We start from the raw sequence: 21,270 nt of genomic DNA, 5'->3' as shown, positions 1-21,270 counted from the left end.
AGAAAAGAGGAGAAAAGGGCTCAAATATATCATTTTCATTACCCTCGATTCCATCAAGTCACCCCCCCCCCCGGGGTATAAAAAAGAGTAGTCATAGATTCACTAAGAGGGGTTGTCCCAAGAGAAGAGAGAAAAGGGGATCAAATATATCATTTCTCTTTATACGAAGGGAGAACCGATTAGGGTAGGGGAGTTTTTTCCATTTTTAAGAGAAATCAAAGGGGAGAGGAGAACACAGAGAGAGGGTCGCAAGATAGAGAGGAGAATGTGTTGCCTTCTCCGGCAACTCGGACCACCATCCGACCGTCTCCGGCCACCATCACCATCGCTTCACCACCACCTCTATCACCAATTTTTTTGCTTCCCATAGCCACCAACTTCACCCCTCTTGCCTCCATCACAGCAGCCCTCAAAACCCACATCCACTAAACCCATTTTGACCTATCCGATCATCATTCCCCGCAAGATCCGGCCATCACCCACACCACCATCTCCGGCCATTCCTCGATTCCATTTCCAGCCCTACTTCATCCTCCCCAAAACCCACAAATCCACCCAAATCAGCCTCTACCCAATCCCACATCAAAACCCATTTTACCTCCACCTTCTTCTTCTTCCCCTTTTCCCTTCTCTCAAGATCCTAAAACCCATCTTCAACCTTAAACCCAATCTCTGCAACTCCGGCAAACCCCCATTGATTCCGGCAATCTTGCCGGAATCCGACCTTCTTCTCACCCTCTTGCCACCATTGCAACCTCCCCAGCCACAATCTCAGCCACCGTATCCCATTAAACCCATTCCATCATTTTCGGATCCCAAACCTCTCGAACCCACTCGTTTTTTTTCATTCTTGTTTTAAGCCATTTTCCATCTCCTCTACCCAAATCAGCCCCATTAAACCCTTCATCAACCATCCACCTCCATTAACACCACTTTGAACTCCTTCCTATCACACCCATTTCCACCGATCATCTCAAACCCCATCCAAACCCAAGCCTCCACCATAAACCCCCTTCATCAGCCACCACAAACCCATTTCGTTTTTCCTTCACTTGCTAGCCACCATTAAAACCCATCAGCTCCTACTCCAAACCCATTCTTACCTAAATCTGGGTTTACCCAAATCAGCCACCATCTCAGGTTTGGGACTTCATTTTATTAGAAAAACAGAGAGAGAGAGAGAGAGAGAGAGAGAGAGAGAGAGAGAGAGAGAGAGAGAGAGAGAGAGAGAGAGAGAGAGCCCCATTTCTGTGAGCAGAGGAGGGGTTTCTCATTTATTTTTTTTATATAGAAAAAATCAGAAGGGGAGCTCGAGCTCCACTTTCCGGACGCTCTCCAATCAACCCCGTTTCATCCACCGAGGCCCCATCTCCCCCATTTCGTTGACACCCCATCTCCACCATCTGCTCTTCACTTGGGTAACTCTAATATCTCCTCTTAATTTTTTTTCTTCTTCTTTCTAATGTTGCATTGCATGTGTGATTGTTCAAAGTTGATTCTTATCTTGTTTAGTTTGGTTGCTTTGGGTGAACTGTAATTGGATCTTAGCAATGGCATTGGGTCATATTGGGAACTTGTAAATGGGATTGTGATAGGTTTAATGCTGTTTCATTTATTGTTTCAAATTTTGTGAAGCCTGATTCATTATTTCCTTGCATGAGTTTACTTCTCTTATCATTGGTGTCGATACTCATTCCAAGCCCTCATTTGGTCTCTGTCTTAGGATTTATCTAACACCCTTCTAACCCTCCGACCATAATAATGGATATGTCTTAATCTCTTAGGATACTTGGTGAATTAGTAACTTGAACTCGTTGAACTCCATTTGGTCCGTGGGATACCCTTACTGATTCGGGTTCCTGTGTGCTTATCTCGCCCTTTGGTTCCATTTCAGCCCCAAACAATTGTTAATAGATCTGGGCATAGTTTCCTTTGCTAGAAGATCTTGGTATTTTACTACCGTGCATTAGTAATGAGACGAACTTGTATCACTGTCATATTTTTATTTTTATTTTTTTATTGTCAAAGGGTTATTCTAGATCTTAATGATCACTGGTCAAAGAGGCTTTCCCTTACACAAAATGAAATCAGCTCATCTATGTTTGAATTACTCAGTAAATTCTATGCGATTCTTTGACTTTCAATTTGTTTGGGAAATCATACCAGTTATGATTAATCTGTATAATGGTAAAAAGCCAGAAGAGTAATCATTAAAATTTAGTTGAGGCTGATATCAATCTCCCTATTCCTTTTTGCATGCTGAATTTTAATGAGTTTGTTCTGCAAGCCTTATGATCATTTGGGCTTACTGTTGGTTCTGCTTTTGGGATTAGTTGAAAGACAATCCTCGAGTGTCAAAGTTAAATCTAAAACAAAAGACTGATTCGATTAGGTTGTTTGATTGCACTACTTCATGGTTTCAGTATCAGAACTAAAAAAAAAGAAAGGAGAACGAGGTATTGTTTCTTTTTATTATGGACCTTCAATCCTTGTATCAGAAAAGGATCAGGAATGAATTTTGTTCTTTGATTCATTTATTGAACCTCAATTGTTGACAGAGAGAAGAGTCTGGCCTTGTGGTTAAATCCCATTCTGAGTTTCGAGCTCCTGGGTTATGATGAGGCTACTCGGAACCCACATTAATCTTCCTCTTTCCTTCCCTTTCGAGGATTCTCTTAGTTTTAGGATTTTCCTTAAATCTTAGGGTTCCTATAGATTTTCGAGGGGTTGTTCATCGATTTCAGAGGTTGTCTGTCGGGTCAAGGCTATGGCGGAATGCTTCTTGAGCAAACCCCTTCCCTCCATGTATCAGAGCTTTCACAGGTTGAGGGATCTCTTCCTCTTTAGGGAGAGTTAGGAGTTTGTCCTACCGTCATAGAGTTAGGAGTCTGTCCTACTCCTATAGAGTTTAGGAGTCTACCCTTTTAGAGTTATAGGAGTCTGTCCTACCACCCTAGAGTTTAGGAGTCTGCCCTACCGTCATAAGATTTAGGAGTTTGTCCTACCCTCATAGAGTTAGGAGTCTGTCCTGCAGTTGTAGAGCGTTGGGAATCTGTCCTACCGTCATATAGAGTTAGGAGTCTGTCCTGCCTTTCATAGAGTTTAGGATTCTGTCCTACCTCTATAGTATCATAGGAGTCTGTCCTACCCTCATATAGTTAGGAGTCCGTCCTGCAGTCGTAGAGCGTTGGGAGTCTGTCCTACCGTCATATAGAGTTAGGAGTCTGTCCTGCCTTTCATAGAGTTTAGGATTCTGTCCTACCTCTATAGTGTCATAGGAGTCTGTCCTACGCTCATAGAGTTAGGAGTCCGTACTGCAGTCGTAGAGCGTTGGGAGTCTGTCCTACCGTCATATAGAGTTTAGGAGTCTGTCCTACTCTTTATAGAGTTAGGAGTCTGTCCAACCTCTATGGAGTATAAGAGTTTGTCCAACCTTCATAGAGTTTAGGATTCCGTCCTTCCATCTTTCAGAGTCAGTCTTTGCATGTTCCTAGGTTTCGTAGTTTAGAAAACGTCCGAACTACGGATGACTTGATCCCTGCTGAGGGGTACGTAGGCAGCTCAGGCGTGCAGCTGGCATCCCGAGTTCAGTCACAACTTCAAAAACTTCCATAAGCTTCAAAACCTCTCAAACCTTCCCAAAATGCAAAAATTCTTCAAAATAACCTTGCAAGCCATTTTCAAAAGATCTTCCCATAGAGTTAGGAGTCTGTCCTAGGCGCTTGGGGTGTCTTAGAATTAGGAGTCTGTCCTGATTGTGTTGATATACTGTATCTGGTCGTATGAGTGTCCCTAGAGTTAGGAGGCCTCGAGTCGTGGTCGGCTAGACACTTAGTCGATCCGATGACTAGACTAGAACCCGCTTAGACAGCCCATGGTTTTTCTTAGGACGCACAGCCTAGTCACACATAGGATGTAGGGCCCACCTGCATTAATATAAGGCAAAGTTTGTATTAGTTAGGATATACAGGGAGTCCTAAAAATTACAATTCACTTGAACTTAAATAATAGCAAGAAGCTTTAAAAACTAGTCGAGTCTAGTTGATCGAGTCTAGGATAGCGGTCCTAGAGGGTTAGGCATTGTAGTTTAGCATAGGTCGCCGAACTACGTTGACTCTGATTCTTCCCGAGGCCGGGATACGTAGTGCAGCCAGGATGGATGGCCATCTTGGTCCGAGTCAAGTATCGCATTAGAGTCTAGGGTTTGTCGTGTGGAGTCGTATTGTGTTGCGTGTTTTGCTGTGTTTTCTTACTTTCATGTACAGACCCTATACCTTTAGCTTTAACATGCATGTGTTTGCCCATCAGAACTTAGACACGAATTAGGCATGGTACTCATAACCTAGCTATTCTTAAGTGCCATGTCTTTCATTTCTTTTGTGTGTGCTTCTTATTCATCTCCGAGACATGCATGATTAGCTAGACGTTATCTCGGGGATATTCGTTCCCATTTCGTATGATTTTCGCCAAAACTCTTCAAAGTTAATAATAAATGGCATAAGAGACCAGGTGCTTGCACTTGGGCGAATTGGGGGCGCCTAACCCCTTCCCCATTAATCATCAGGCACGGACCTTTTGTATCTCTGGTTATCTGTTGCGACAGAGCACAGCATGGGATCCAGGGCCTACTTCCTTGGATGGCGACTCTTTCTTTGTTTAAGGTACGCCTCGAATCCGGGCTAGTCCCCGAATCGAGAGGTATCTCACTTTACATCGCCACTCATGCTGTGAGGGGCACTCTTTTGAGAGTTCCTTGGTGGAGCTCTCCTTCACGTGGACGATCTAGAGACTTTCTAGGGGGCCCTTCCCCCGCCTCTCTCGGATCGGGGTCCACAGATTGGTTAGATTTAAAATTTGAATCCCATACGGGGCCCAACGGCTCATCAGGCAAAGGCCTTTTACTCGCCGGAGATCGATCCGTCAGCGAAGAAGGATTTTCCTTCAAAAGATCAACCCCAATGGTATAGGTCTGGCCTAAAATTTTGAGCTTAACGCAGGAATTAGGAAAAAGCCAGCGGGGGGCTATAATCTTGGCCGAGACATAACTCATACAATTCTGGTGGTTGCCCTCCATCTTGGTTTCTACAACCTTACCAAAAAGGCCCCCTAATGCCTTCACCGTTGAAATAGCCCAGGCGTGCAATGGGATGCCATAAAAGTGAACCCAAAGAGGCGCACAATCGGACACCTTCTACATCTAATCCGCCATCCAAAATTATGGTAGAGACAAAGTAGGCACTGCCAATCCACCTCCCCTCCCCGCCCATTAGCCATTGCTTGAACTGTTATCTTCTTCTCCTTCAATATGGAAGACTCATCCCGTACAAAACCTTAGATCACCGATTGGATCGTCCGGTCGATGCTACAACGGGGGAGAGTCCATTCTGCGGATGATCATCTTCCAGACGTTGGAAAATGAATATCAGCTTGAGGTGGCCTGAATTTCATGATATTTTAATTTCTTATGTGGGGAGAGGGGTAGGGCATGTAGGAGGAGGAGAGGTTTGAGAGCGCAAGAATTATTAGATCATTTATACTTTACAGCATTCTGATTGTTATGAGGAATTTGCCTTTGTAGTGCTGTCAGTACATGTAACCCTGTTTAGAGCATTGGCTTTGTTTAATATCATGGACCCACCAGAGTGGTGTGACTACTAGTCCTCGCGGCAGGAATGTCGTGGTTATGTTTTCCTTCATACGTGATTATAATGGCCTTCAGATCATGTGATGCCCTCTCAACGTGCTTCCTAGTGGGGCATCCAGCGTTTGTGCATTTGTAATAACTCCTGCATACATGACTAGGATAAGAATACCCACATATCTCAAAGGTAGAAGATTATGAAGCAAGCTTTGGAGTTTCTAGTTGCAGAAGAAAGGAAAATGTTGCAAAAAACAATAAATCATGCATCCACTGAGCTGATTTGAAGTCCAATGACAGCAAAAGAATTTTCTTTAGTAAGAACCATATGGAGGCAGCATATGAACCTAGAAGCTTTCTTAGATGCCTGTCATTACCCAAAAGGAGCTAAGAATGTGTACCTAGTGCAGAATAAGAAGAAAAAGAAAAAAGAAAAACAGCACCATGTTAACGAGCTCAAGATTAGAGATGCATGTGCTGACTGAGATCCATCAGTTAAGAACAAGAAAAGATGAGTCCGTGTGAAATATGAAAATGTCTTTGTTTACCTTCTACTGCCCTCTTCAAGGAACTTCTTGATCAAGACCTAAATTATGCAGATTTGCAACTTCACAGGCTTCAAATGCTGTGAGATATATATCATAAATGACAAGAATAAGATCATTTCACATCCATGCTGCTGGTTGAAATAGGGCATTAAATTAATTTTTAACTGTAAACTCTGGTCCAGTGACTTCATTACAGAAACAAATTATGCTTTCTTATATAAGTCACTTCAGGTTACGTTTGAGACATCCTATTATGAATTTCATGATTATGAGAAGTCCCCACACTAAAACAAGCACTGTTATGAGATGCATCTACAACAGAATATGCAAGAAACAAACTTTAACCTAAGAGGCTCTTTGGACACCCCTAAAATATATTTGCAAATAATCTTCTACGCATAGTCGTATTTGAATATAATTTAATATATAAATGGCAGTCATAAAAACAGGGGAGGTTGATGGGTTTGAGATGGGTTTGAGATGGGGGTTGAAGAAGATGGTGGAGAAGAAGAGGTGGAAGAAGGTGGTGGGATTCGGCCGGAGCTCCGGCAGGAATAGAATCAGAGAGGATGGAATTGGTGGCTCTCTCCCTCCCTTAGCTCTTTCTCTGTCTCTCTCTTGGCGGCTGATATAAGGCTCGGATTAGGGTAAAGGGAGGTGGAAGATGATGGTGGTTGTTAGGGTTTAATAAAATGTGAAAAGAAGATGGGATATGGGTTGGGGATAATGAGATTTGGAAATGGGTTTGGAGGTTGAAGATGGCCGGAGGGAGGTGTAGAAGGTGGGGACCGGAGATAGGGGCGGATTGCAGAAATGGGTGGAAATGGTGGGATTCCGGCAAGATTGCCGGAATCAATGAAGGTGGTATGGCTGAGAAGGGGTTTGATGGGGAGATGTGGGTGTGGTGGAGAAAAAAGGTGGAAGTTAATGGCTTCCAAAGTAACCTTAATGTCACATTTGCAAATAAGATTAACTTAGAGTAATCTCATTTGCAAAACATAACTGATTATGGTTGTATCTAAAGAGTCCCTAAACAAGTGAAAAATAAAAAAAGAAACTACTCTCTATTTCAAAAAAAAAAAAAGAAACTACTCTAACCACTATCAGATATAAAATAGAAAGATGCACCTATCAGGTGTTCAGTAGCTGTGTTCACCTCTAAGAGGATAGGTGAAACAACACTATGACCCCAATAAGCCTCATCTGATAATACTAGCTTAGGGAAACAAAGACAAGCCATGTGCCTAAAAGCGAAACATGCACAAAACAAAAGCTTGCACCTGAATTGACTATGCACATTTTCACCATTTATTGCAGGTAAAGTTATATGCATTCATTTGTACTGGATAAGTAGCCAAGCATTTTCTGGAGACACATGTATAACCAGGCTAAGATACATGAATAATACTTCTCTATTACTGGATATATCCTTTCCAAACTTCATTTTGGCCAGAAAAAGTAATTCAGTTGCTTAGAAATCAGGAAGAACCACAGGCAAGTTTGGACAAGTTGATTTTTCAGTTGACAAAATTGATGACATACTTCTCTAAATTCGAGATTTCAAAGGACTACTTTTTTGGAAACTGGAAAGATTTAGAAAAGGAAGCACCAGAAACATGAGTAGTGGAATATATTTAGTCATTGCCATGCAAAGAAACTGGCATAATCATACATAATGACAGTGAATGACGCGCCCCCATAATTTATGAACCATAGAAGTTGCCTTCTAAGTAGGGCATTTTAGGTGACCACATTCTACATAGTTAATGGGATCAGCACACTGGCAAGAGCTTTAATTGTTACCATAATGCAACTAAATCTAAGACAAGAAAACAAAGTCAGTCCAGCAAGTACTGAAAATTACAGATAAAGACGAAGGAAGAGTTCAGAGTTACTATCGTGTCTGTAGTCAGTGTGTGGAGGAGGCCTGTGAGCCTGTCTCATGATCTAAGTATCATCCCAGGAAAGGGTAAGAGTAAGAGGACAAAGCCAATAAGACATGCAATCACTTCTGCCTATCAGTTGTCTGAGCCCAAGTAGTAACAGATACCTAGGATTAGGATTTCATTTCACCACTTTCTGCCCATATTTACTCCAACGAAATCCATCATCCAGGATATCGACCTCACTCATTGTTTGTACAACAGTACATCGGGTTACTTTACCCATTGAAGTAACATCCATACCACCAATATCTTTCTTCCTACATGCAATTTTATTTGAGAGTAGAATAAAAGTTAGCATTTATGGATGCACCTGTTTATATGTAAAGTTCATACTTCATACAAGTAAATTCATATCAAGGCACCTTCGCTTTGACTCTGGATCATCATCATCAACAACATCATCACCAATCTTGTTGGATCGTCCACATGCACCGTCCATATCATCATCACTTACTGAGAAAGGAGAGCTCAGAGGCACCATTTGGATCAATAATGTGAGCAATCTGGGCATTTGCATTTGATGGCGTTTCTGTAAAGAATAGCACGTGAAATCTTCCAAATTTTCATTTTTAAATAGGATTTACAAACATAAAAATATCATCATCGGTGGAACAATATACAATATCTTCTGCACTGATTAAAGAAGAAAACCCATCAGTTCTTTGAAGAATTGCACCGACCACTAATCGACGACTAGGTTGAGGTTTAGGATGGTCATGCTGATCCTTATATAAAGTCTCTGTAATTTGCCCATCATGTGAGCGTTCCAATTGCTTTTTCACTTGGCAGTTAGGATGTGTACATTTGTAATAGCTCCGTTGAAATCCACTTCCTTTAGGGCCCGTTTGGATACCCCTTGGATTTGGATTTGGAGGTGAATTTGGATTTTTAAATCCAAATTCGGCGTTTGGCAAGTCTTTATGACATTTGGATTTGGATTTGAGTGAAATCCACAAGATTTACAAATTCCTCGTGTAAGTGTAATTTTTTGGATTTATAAATCCTTTCTGCTAGAGATTATTTATAAATCTAAATCTAACCCGTAATGCTCTGTTTGGTTGCCGGGTTTTTTTTGTTCCTGGGAGTTTTGTGGGAGAGTAAGTTAAATTTTGGTCCCATCCCATGTTTGGTTGCCTTTTAGCACTAGGTTTATTTTAATCCCACTCTTGTAATGATTACTTGTGGGGTGAATTTTTTAATCCCACTTTTGTAATGATTGCCTTTTCATCCCATCCCAAGATAACCCCCTGAACAAAAATAAACTCAGGAACCAAAAATAAGCTTGAGAAGAATTTTTTTCTACCCAACAGTTCAAACAACCAAACAAAGGTTTTTTTTTTTCCCACCATATCTCCCAAGGTATTTTTTTCTCCCACATAACCAAACATGGGATTTTTATTTTACCAGGATACTTCTAGGACTTTTTTTTTCCCACCTATCTCCCAGGGTATTTTTTTTCTCCCACATAACTCCCAGGAACAAAAAAAACCCGGCAACCATACAGAGCATAAGGGGTTAAAATGACCAAAATATACCAAAAAAGTGTTAAATGACTTAAGTACCCACATGACATTAAAAACTGCTCAAAATACATTGTATTAGGTAAAATGACTAGAAAACCCCCGAGTCAGGCAAAATGGCCGAAATACCCCTATCCGAGGTAAAAATGACAAAATACCCCGAGTCGTGCAAAATGACTAAAATACCCTTATGACATAAAAATGATCAAAATAACCTCATACAGGGTAAAATGACTAGAATACCCCAATATCATGAAAAATTACTAAAATACCCCTAGGTCAAGTAAAAATGACCCATGACTCATAAAAATGACTAAAAATACCATCATGAGATAAAAATGATAAAAATATGCCATATTAGGTACAATGACTAGAAATACCCCTATGCCAGGTAAAAATGACAAAATACCCCAAAGTAGTGCAAAATGACTAAAATACCCTTATGACATAAAAATGATCAAAATAACCTCATATAGGGTAAAATGACTAAAATAACCCAAGATCAGGAAAAATTATCGAAATACCCCTATGTCAAGTAAAAATGACTTATGGCTCTTAAAAAATGACTAAAATGACTAAAAATACACTCATGAGATAAAAATGACTAGAACACCCTCAGGTCATGCCAAATGACCGGAATACACCTATACCGGGTGAAAATGACCAAATACCCCGAGTCATGGAAAGTGACGAAAACACCCTTATGACATAAAAAATGATCAGAATACCCCCATATAGGGTAAAATGACTAGAATACCCCTGGATCATGGAAAATGGCTGAAATGCCCCTATATCAAGTATTTTAGGGCCTTTTGGTTTTTTTAGATTTCAAATTCAAATCCAAAGAGCATCCTAACAAAAAAAAATTAATTTAGATTTGAAATCCAAATCTATAAGTGGTCATCCAAACGACATTATTTATAAATTTGTGAATTTTAAAATTCTTGATTTCAAATCCATGGATTTTGGAAATCCAAATTCACCTCCAAATCCAAATCCAAGGGGGATTCAAACGGGCCCTTAATGTATTTCTGTCCATATTTTCGCCAATTATACCCATCTTCTGATGATTTTTCACCGACGAACAAAGGATTTGGTCCTTTAGGATTAGATTGTGATGCTTGGATCCCACTGTCTGAGACCTGCCTCTGCCGTGATTCATCAGAAATAACTTCAGCAGGTTCACTAGCCATTGAGGTAATTATAAAGAAAATACAATTAGAACAAGAAATTGCATTAGCAGTCGGCATTAGCTATTTGGGAGATTTACTGCTGGCAACACCATTCCTTTGAGGGAACATATATTATATGCATATATAATGTTGTCCGGGCATACCTGCTCGAACAAAATGAAGAAACTGAGTTTAGACTCCCAACACGATTTCTTTTCTCTTCTCTACTTTCATCTCATTTTCATATGTACAACACATTTTACAGGGTGTAAGAACCATTTGATCAAAATCAACAGCCAACCATTTACTCTCCATCTTTCTCCTACATAGTTTTTCGATCTTCTCTTCTTCCAAGATCCTCTACATTAATCTATTCTTTTTGTCACTCCCTTTATCCTATTTTCCTTTCTCTTCAACCTTAATAACTATAAAGTGTAAATCTCCTTATTTTCGTCCACTTGCTCTCCTTTATTCTTCCTTTTTCTCTCTCTCACATAACAACCTAGAGTTTCTCATACCCAGTATTTCAAAACTCAGACTCAACGAGAACTCGGCCAAGGTGAAAGGGGCTCGTCTAAAGTGAGTCAATGGTTGACGTGGTTCATTAACTTGGGCGAGTCAAAGGACTTTTGATTGACTTGGTAGGGCAAAACAAGGACTCAAGACAAGAACTCAATCAAGGTAAAAAGGGAATCGACTTGGACGAGACCCGAACTTGAACAAGAATATTGGTCTAAAAATTAGATTCAAAATTCAAATTTGAGTCCAATAATCGGTCTGGCCCTCACAATCGGTTTTCATAATCTCAGACGAACAGGGTATATAGCACCAACGGAGAGGATGACAATCAATTTTGAATAGGATGATTTTAGAGAACCAAGGAAAAATGGGTGAACTCTGAACTATTACTTATTGGGATATTTGATAGGGCGAAGGGCGTATTTCAAGGCCATAAGAGATCATCTATCAAGTAAATGGATTCTACTTGGAGAGCTTCAGCTATTTGCATTAGAGATTGGCTACAAACCCAGATGATTGTGTTCAAGTTCTTAAAGCTCCAAACCACAACTATAATGGGACAACATTGATCTTACAAAGGTGGACACCAGACAATCCCATTGAACGGTTGAAAGCTCAGTACCATCCCAGTCTGGATCCAATTCCTTGGTCTCCTCTTGAAGTATTGGACCCCGTGGCCTCAGCAAGTTGGCTAGTGCTATAGAAAGGCCCCTCTATATGGATACCTAGATAACAAATTGCACAAGACTAAAATATGCTAGACTTTGTGTTGAGATCACAATCGGAAAAATCCTACATGATACCATCCATATAAATACGCCCTTAGGCACCCAGATGCAGCCATTAGAATATGATTGGAAGCCCAAGTCTAGCAGCACTTGTAAGGACTATAGCCACATCCCCAAGCCCTAGATGGAGTGGCGCGAAGTAAAAAGATATAAACTATGACGGTGGATACACTTTAAAAAATAAGGAAAATAATCTTGAGAGAGAAGTGGCTAAACCACTCAGCCCATCTCAAAGAGCATTGGAAAAGATATATCACCGGCACCAAAACTGCCAAGCAAACAACTTCACAACCTCAGACTATGTCACTGATGAGACAGACAATCCATCAATTGAGGAGGACAAAAGGGGTCAACAAGGCCCATATAGTTCTTCACCGAGATGGGTAATTGATTTTGACCCTCGAAAGGCTAGAGGAAGGAACTCCTAGCATAAAAGAACCAACCCATACTAAAAGGGTTCCTAGAAAATTGAAAGAAGACCTCCCAACATATTCGGAGAAGGATTCCTCATCTGACTCCAACATCACAGAAGGAGGAATCTAGCATAAGGTTTCAAGGAAAAACGTATTTCCAAAGCCTTCCCCAAATTGCTTATGCAGACATGAAGAAAGGCCACTAAGAATTTCAATATTTGAACAAAATCAGTAATATGAAGAAGATAAGATCTAAGTCTATGTTGTCAGTAATGTCATAGTTCATCGTTGTACTCTTCTGGGTTCATCGGTGTCCTTTCGTTGTCCCTAACTCGTGTGTTCTATGATAGGGCTAGTGTTTAGCATGCGTGAAGGTAATATCTTTCTTTTTATTTAATAATCCGGTAAGGTTCCCCGCCAAACCTCAACCTGAAGAACCGAACCGAACTGGCCTATTTGGTTCAATCCGGTTCTAAAAATATGTGGTTTGGTTCTGGTTCCAAAATTTTGTAACTGTTGTTTTTCGGTTTGGTTCTGGTAAAGGACGGAGTGTGAAGGTGCTTCTTCGAAGGAGGCTAGCAAATCCCATATTAAATTTTTAAAAAGTTGGGTAAACCCAGAACTGGTTCGGTTCGGTTATGAGGTTCCATGGTTCGGTTCCAATAGCGATTGGTTCGGTTCTGGGGTAAGTCTTGGTTACCCCAGAACTATAACCGAACCATGTCCACCCCTGGATGGCATTACTGAATTTGCAAAACGATCCTAATTGTGATGACTCTTTTTGTAAATTGCCAATCTAGAAGACTTCTTTTGCAGAATCATATCTTTGCTGTATTTTTAATTAGCAAGAAAAGTTAGTAAAAATGAAAGGAAATTGGAAATTTTCTTGTAACTTTAATTTTTTCGGGGACAAAAAAAAATCGAACTTAAAAGTTAAAACCTCGGAATTATTATGCCAGATGGGGTAGGGAAAAAAGGGCGCTGATATCCCCCCCCCGGACGGCTGGCTAACGTTTTCCCACCATTTGACCGGTTTCTCTCTCTCTCTCTCTCTCTCTCTCTCTCTCTCTCTCTCTCGCCACACACACACACAACAGGAACAGTTGGTGGGCCCAACAGAAACCGTTGGTGGAATTGTGGGCCCATCTTTGAACAACGTAGGCCCCTCCAATACCACACCATAGGATAATCCAAACCGTCCATTTGATGGGCCATAAACGTAAATAGGTTGCGTCCCAAAATATTATTTCCATAGGCTGATCCTAGCCCTCTGATCTAAATAGAAACTACATCTTATGCAACCTCTATAGATGTAGGGTTGTGATCATCCTACGGAAATACTTTTGGGGCACAAACTATTTACATTGTGGAGCGCCCGGAAAAAAATGGGGAAAAAGTATCAGGTTCCTTCTTAGAGCCCTAACCATTCCCTCTTCTTCTCTCCAAAATCTAGTGAAGGAATTTTCATATGAAAAAACAGCAGTCAAAATATCAGCTGGTATTTATTTTCAATCCATTTTCTCAATTCTTCTCTATTCTTTCTCAGTAGTTTTTTTTCCCCTGCATTTGATTCGAGCTTCCATTGCAGTTCTCAAATTCTATCTTCGCTTCCTTTGATTGTGCTGTATGGTGGGTCTTTTTCGTTTCATTTGGGGGATTATTAACAGCTATGTTACTTTTGTTTTCATCTTCTTTACTTTTTTTGTTTATGCATTATGATCATGTTCAAATGCTTTTTCCGTATGTTTTTTTTTGAATGGTAGCAAGCTATAATATTAAAGAAGAGAAAAAAAAAAACCCGCGAATGACGTGGTCGATGCAACCGAAGAGAACAATCAAAGATGAAATCAAACAGCTCCAAACTCTCTTTGGATACCCCCTCATTGGCTACCCTATCGGCACCACCATTGACTGAACTCCTGACATGGTTGAATGAATGCTTGAGTCCCCCACTCGATCATTGATCGCATAAAAAAAGGGGACAAATCTCCATGGGTAGGCCTAGGAGCCCTTAAGCCATTGGATTACATTCATAGAGTCTCCCTCCACTATCACTCGGTCCAAACATACTCTCTTCAGAAGAATGATGCCCTAATGCGGTGCTCTCTAACCTCCATTTCAATGGAATCAATGATCCCTATGGGTCCTAAGAACGCCCATCTCATTGACCCTGTCTCGTCTCTGAGATCCCGGGTTTCCCCAACTAGAACCATCGAAGTTGAGCTTTATGCAACCCGAGGCAAGTGGCTTCCATTCCTACGATATCAAGCTCCCCTGCTCTGAACTAAAGCAAATCTCCTTCCACCCGTTCCATAGATCGAATGCAGACACAAACTTGAAGCATGGAATGGTCTTCACCCATGAGATAGTTAGGGGGGTCACTTTCAAGAGTAGGAAGTAGGCAATCTTCACAGAACTTCTAAATATTCGAGCATTCCTCTCTTTCCAATATACCCATGTTGTTGCTAGCAATGATACATTCCACATCATCTTTCCTTTTTTTCTTCAGGGTACCAACGGCCAATAGTTCAAGAGGTCAATGAGCTTGGATGGGAACACCCAAGACATACTAAATCTACCCAAGATTCTATTTTACATCTCCCTGGCCACTTTACAATGTATGAACCTGTGATCTACCCTCTCCCCGACCTCAATGCAAAAGGCACAGTGGTCTATAATTGGCATATGTTGGTCACGCAGGTGATCCACCGTCTGTATCCTGTCAAGGAAAATGGTCCAAATGAATGCACATATCCTGTGTGACGCCTGGAATGCCCCCACTTTGGCTATTCGTGAAGGCACAGGGCTAGGCACAAGCCGATGATAGAATGATTTTAAAAGTGAACTCCAATTCTAGATCCAAGATCTCTATCCTTGCTGTCCTCTTGATATGGCACCCTTCTAGCATCTCAATCAACTTGGCCATCCCTATGTACCTCTCTATCAAAGAAATTTCTTTTGAAGTTCATCTTTCATGAGACTCTGGCGCCTCCACTCAAAACATTCTTTCACTAAAGTCTCCTTGTCCTCTGCCACTACTAATAAGTCAAGTAAAAGCTCCTTCAAAGATGACTGCTCACACTACTTGTCGAGCCAGAACCTTATTTGATCCCCTGAATACACTCTTAACCGAATCCCTTCAGAATTTTTTTTGTCTTTGTCTTATTATATCCGTAGAAGCATGAACCTTCTCTCGGGGTGCCGCTCCTATCTCGGAACCTCGATTTGGCGCTCTTTAAAAAGGAGCTTCCAGGGAGCGCGACCCCAGAGAGACGAGTACTGCTCTAATGACGCTTCCAGCCTATTTCTTTTACTCTATAAGTCCCACCATCATCAACTTCCCTACATCAAACTCCTCCAACTCTTCAAAGTATTTCATTAGAGCAAGCACAAAGGCTTGTGCATCTTCAGAAGGCACAAGGAACGAGTGCACACAAATGAAGATGGTGAAGATGATTAGAAATTAGCTTTTAGATGTACTTAAATTTTGAAAGATACGTATGAAAATGGTTAGAAACTATTATTTTTTGATGTACTTGAATTTTGAAAGATATATAAAGAAAATATTGCATACATGCTCCCATGACGCTCCCAAACTTAGACTCTTCTAGACCCCCCGCTTCCCCACCCCTGCTTCGTGCTTTTATATCCCTCCAAACTGTCACCCTGTACCAACAACTTCGGCAAGGTTGGGGGAGGGAAGTGTTCTTTAGAATATTGGGCATAAAGGACACATAGGAGGTGAATCAGGTTGAAAGTTGCCAAAAAGTGGCAAAATGCTCTCGAAATCAATTCACTTGAGTAGTCGCCAAGTTGCCAAAAAGTGGTGAAATGCTCTCGAAACCAAGAGAGTCTGTATTGCCGTAGCATTGACTGCAGTACGGTAGCAATTCTAGTTGATTTCAATTATTAGAACTAGTTCACTAACCCATAGTTTATTGAGATACATGTATTATTGTTTGAGGATTGGTTTGGTGGCTTGCGCGACCTCCAGAAATTGTGCTTTTCATGTGTATAGTGATGGATCAAGTGGTGTGTCCCACAGGGGGCCGCCCGTGGGTAAGAATCTCAGCTAACCAAATGATCCTACGTATCGATATCAGTGGGCTGAAAATGGGTCGAACATAACTGGTTAATAGTTCATGTTGAATAGAAGAACAACATTGAGCAAATGCTTCTTGCAGTGCCAGTCACAGCTGCCACTGTCCGAATTGGTATTTTATAGAGATTTCTCTGATGAAACTTGACATTCCACATCAAATATTTGGTGGGAAGTAAACACATGGAAAACTATGACACCCTACTTCTATTCCATTGCTGTGTTATAGTTTTGAAAAGTATTTATATGTAAGACAGCTATCATGATAGTTAGAGCTCTGCAAATTTCAATTTTTACATTTTTGCATGATATTTTATTAATTTTCTTCTGTGATCTACATAGTACCATGACTTTTAAGTTCTCATCTTTATTCCATTTGTCTTAAATTCAGGCTTGCAACTTCAGCTTTTCTTATAGTGATGCTTTGTTTGGGTACTTGGTTTGCCGTGACTTCATCTTCTCTTGGATCTCAACGGCCAGGTGCCTATTGTCTTGAAATGTACCTATTTTAAAGAACCCTGCCACGATTATCCACTCTTCTTTGGGGTGCACAACCATTTAAATCGATCACATGATGGCTTATGTAATGTGGAGTTTGAAAGACCAAGACGGACAGCATATGTTTCACTAATCATCTCAGTCTTATTACAATGGCTTCTGAATTGGCATATTATGGGTGTATCCTGCTCTACCTTCATGGTCTTGTTCTCTCCTGCCTCTCTCTCACTCATGAAAATCTGTTAGTTTCTTAACTCAAAAAATCTGTAGCATTGATTAGTACTTATTGTGTAAGTGCTTATTGTGGATCTCTAGTAAGTGCTTATTGTGTATTATTTTGTACTGGTAATTAGAAAGATGTTTTCTACTTAATGATGTCACAGTATCGATGTCAAAGTACTGAATGTTGGGGAGGAGCTATGGAAGGAAACTTTCCCATTACAAATGGGTCGTCGCCTTTATCAACTACATGGATTCAAAGCATCCACGTGGTATGAAGTGAAGATATCATATCCAGCTTCCGTATGTATCATTTTTTTATTCGATCATTCTTTTTTTTTCCCTCATATTTTCTTTATGAAAGCTTACTCAAGGCTATCGAACAATAGATACCAGTTAGCTTTTCAATTCAACTGAAGCGAGACAGATCCGAACTTTGGTTGAACATGAATCGCAGATTGCTCAATACCGAGAAATTGATTTTCAAGGCTGATAGTCATGACCTGGTTAGTATTCATGTCCAATTTATATATTTTGTTATATTTAGCAAGATTTTCTTGCCTTGTTCTTAATAATCTTCTTGCAGCACTCTGATCACAGTGAGATGTATGTTCTCGTAACTGTGGAGCCTGCTGGGATTGTTGCAAAGCCCGTACGTGAAAGAGAGTTTGTCATATTCAATATTGGTAAGCCGCAATTATTTATTTACTAGTGGTTCAGCATCTGCAAGTGGGTCTTCTGCATAAGAACACATATATGCTCTACTTGCACATAACCCCACATATTTAGGCCGTCATGAAGATGAATAAGTGAAAGTGGAAATACAGTGTGAAAGGGTTTTTCATTCTTTTTCATGCATGAGTAATAGTTATTGTCAATGACGTAACACGCTAATTAGACCTATGTCACAAATATCTCTGATATTTTCAAAATGGGAATATATCCTCCCCTTTTGATTACATGGGACGCCGAGGGCCATTGTACATGGCAATCAGCCTCATTGAGTCCTTCTGACGTGAAGTACATCAGCCCCTCTGCAGTAATTGATACACTGCTGCTGGGTGTCCCAAGCAGGGTTGCCAGAGCGGGAATCGAAGGCTCCCAGGGAAGAATCCTACTCAAGGTTGCCAGAGCGGGAATCGAAACGGGAATCGAAGCGGGAATCGAAGGCTCCCAGGGAAGAATCCTGCTTCCTTGGTCCCAAGTAATCAAAAGGGGTGGATACATCACTTCCCTTTCAAAATAAAGCGATTTTATCGGCATTTTGATAAAACAACAAAATCTCAAAATAATTCCGAGAATTTAAAAAATACAACGGTATTTTCATTTACCGTGATAATATCACCATAATATCACAATATTTTTATAATATTTTTTATAATATTTTTTTTCTTAATTTATAAATTTATAAAAAATTTATTTTATCATTTTTTCCCCGATATAAACCCGAAAAAAATGAAAAATCATTAATCTATCCCAACATTTTCCCTTGCCGAAAATTCCCGAGAACGATATTTGTGACACAGGACGAGACTAACTGAATTCACTAGCAACAATAGTTTATTATACATGGTAATATGGTTATATTTAGAAGCTTTCACTCAGATATCCAGATTGTTGTTGCTTGATGGTAGATTTTTTCTTTCTTTTTTGAAAGATAATGACTTTATTAAGCAGTAATTAGGTTACATTCAAGGGGACATGGCGTCTCACCAATGCAACAATCATACAGTGCAAATAGAAGCAGGAATCTTCCCTCGGGGTGCCGCTCCTGACTTGGAATGTCGATTCGGCTTTCCTTAGGAAGGAGCTTCTCGGGAGCGCGGTCCTGAAGAGATGGAAACCGGTCCCATGGCGCTCCCAATCCACTTCTATTACTCCATTAGTAACCCCCTTACCAACTTACTTGCATCAAACTCCTCTAACTGTTAAAAGTACTACATGGGAGCAAGCATAGAGGCAAATCTTCAAAAGGCATGGGGAAAGACGGAATGAAAATGAAGAGGGTGCGAAATTACTACTTTTGATATACTTAAATTTTGAAAGATTTATATGAAGATAGTTAAAAATTATTATTTTTTATGTACTTGAATTTTGAAAGACGTGATAAATTTTTTTTTGAAAGGATTCATTTTAGCCGACCACAACTAGTTTGGGACAAAAGCTTTGTTGAGTTGAGTTGAGTTGAGTTGATGATAAAAAATAGGGAAATGATTTCAGCACAAACAAGTTTTGATGCATGCGCTCATGTATCTTGTCTTTTAGTATTTAAAAAGTTGTAAAAGGGTCATTATGTTTCCCAAAAAACACTTATGAGACAATGAAATACTAAATGACAAGATACATGAGCCCATGTTTCAAAACATGTTTGTTCTGAGATCATTTCCCTAAAAATATTACATTAACGCTCCCACGACACTCCCAACCTTAGACTCTTCTAGACTCACACGCTTCCCCGCACTTGCTCCTGCTCCCGCACCGTCACCCGCTCCATGCTTCTATGAAACCCCTCTTCCATTACCCCTTGCTACAGCCCAGCTCTATGACCCAAAAAACACAGTTTACCCCCGCCTGTTACCCCTGCTTTAGTATATTTCTGCAAACAGAGCTCAACCATATGAAACAAAAAACAAGTAAGAGCCCCATCAGTAATGGCAGCAGAAACTGCACCCGCACCCCAAAAAAATAGTGCAGGATTGGTACCAACTTGGCAAACAGTGGTACTGAGCTTGATGATGAAGCCACAAACCTGTTGATCAAGTTCCTGAAAAAATAGCAGAATATTTCAAACCAGATGATTGATCGTAGAATTTAGTGAAGGTTTCATTTCACTGCGACTGTAGTTACTTGATTTTGACACACTACCTTGCCTTTATGTTCTCCATATGCTGCTCCAAGAACTTGTATGATTTGCCAGGCTATTATATAATAACCATGATTTGTAGCTCATCTAATTTATAAGCTGAGATATTGCTTTATGCTGATCAGTTTTTACCGGAGACGATATATGGTTGTAATATAAACCGATAAAAAAACTGATAAGTTGGCTGATTAATCAGTTTTTGACCAGTCAACAAAATTCAAGATTGAGATTAACATGTAATTTATCCACGTACAGTTTCCTCAAAAGAAATTCAGTTATAAGACTCACAGAGATACACCGAGATAGTATCCGAGGTATCAGCCGGTGTATTGAATTTACAAGGAACTCAAATGCTTTTTTTATGATGGTTTTACTTTCTGCATCTTTAGTGCGTCATCTCTTCCCAGTACTACCTGTAAATCTCTAAATATTTATTGAACAAATATGAGATACCCAAGTTTGAGAACATATGAAATACTTGGTTGCTGCCGATTTCCTTGAACTCTGCTTTTGTTTTCACTGATGATCCTGTCTCTTTGAACATCTCCTTCCATTTCCTTTCACTTGTTTCTGTGACACAATTATATTGAAATGGTCTTTTTGTATTCATTTCTCATTCTCTTCCGTATCCAATGTGCAGTCTGTGATGAACTATCGTTTGGGATCCCACACAAAGCTTGGTGGGTCGGAATCATGGTTATTCTCTGCTTGGGAATGGCATTAATTATTCCATATTTTCTTCCATCGTATCTTCTCCTGAAGAATCAAAGCTCGCGATCAAGCAACCAGGATTTTCTGAAGTCCCCTTCACGTCGCCGGAAATAAAGGTTTTTGCCCATTCTGCAAACTGTATGTTGGCTTCATTTTGTAATCTTAGTTGACCATTTGTTTAAATGTTTCTGATACTCATATGATTTGATTTACTAGAATCATAATTTGAAATATCAGCCAATGTGACAAATCTATAATATGTATGATTCTAAATGACTTCCGAAGTGGCCTTAATAATATCCCATCTCCAATTAAGATTAATTTATTTTAAGTTAA

General features: G+C 40.2%; 1 protein-coding gene and 2 pseudogenes across 5 annotated transcripts; 1 reads left to right on the top strand and 2 right to left on the bottom strand.

The window, feature by feature from the left end:
* LOC143850179 (WRKY transcription factor SUSIBA2-like) overlaps positions 1 to 422 on the bottom strand; it is an 11,980-nt pseudogene extending 11,558 nt beyond the window's left edge.
* LOC143849523 (uncharacterized) lies at positions 129 to 21,270 on the top strand. Of its 5 annotated transcripts, XR_013235691.1 has the most exons (7): positions 134 to 1,418; positions 17,035 to 17,382; positions 17,525 to 17,663; positions 17,750 to 17,866; positions 17,947 to 18,046; positions 19,038 to 19,366; positions 20,864 to 21,001. XR_013235691.1 is itself a non-coding variant. In XM_077358583.1 (6 exons), the coding sequence occupies exons 2-6, from the start codon at positions 17,316 to 17,318 to the stop codon at positions 21,046 to 21,048; spliced, it is 537 nt and encodes a 178-aa protein (XP_077214698.1). In that variant the 5' UTR covers positions 129 to 1,418; positions 17,035 to 17,315; the 3' UTR covers positions 21,049 to 21,270. The 5 variants fall into 5 exon arrangements, 4 of the variants coding, with proteins under 4 accessions (XP_077214698.1, XP_077214699.1, XP_077214697.1 ...); XM_077358583.1 differs by lacking the exon at positions 19,038 to 19,366 and having other exon boundaries at positions 129 to 1,418; positions 17,035 to 17,342; positions 17,525 to 17,632; positions 20,864 to 21,270; XM_077358584.1 differs by lacking the exon at positions 19,038 to 19,366 and having other exon boundaries at positions 130 to 1,418; positions 17,035 to 17,321; positions 17,525 to 17,632; positions 20,864 to 21,270.
* On the bottom strand, positions 5,489 to 10,845 carry LOC143850178 (WRKY transcription factor SUSIBA2-like; annotated as a pseudogene).

Source organism: Tasmannia lanceolata, unplaced genomic scaffold (assembly GCF_043159265.1).
Source record: "Tasmannia lanceolata isolate RefF3 unplaced genomic scaffold, GAP_Taslan_0.1 ptg000018l, whole genome shotgun sequence".
Taxonomy (NCBI): Eukaryota; Viridiplantae; Streptophyta; class Magnoliopsida; order Canellales; family Winteraceae; genus Tasmannia; species Tasmannia lanceolata.
Note: the sequence above shows the minus strand (reverse complement) of the source record. Positions and strands in the feature narration are given on the sequence as shown.

Excerpts from the sequence above, each read along its gene's own strand:
- LOC143849523 (XM_077358582.1), top strand. The coding sequence starts at position 17,294 with ATGGCTTCTGAATTGGCATATTATGGGTGTATCCTGCTCTACCTTCAT. Across the intron at positions 17,383-17,524 it reads TCTCTCACTCATGAAAATCT|TATCGATGTCAAAGTACTGA; the intron begins GTTAGTTTCTTA and ends ATGATGTCACAG. Across the intron at positions 17,867-17,946 it reads AGGCTGATAGTCATGACCTG|CACTCTGATCACAGTGAGAT; the intron begins GTTAGTATTCAT and ends ATCTTCTTGCAG.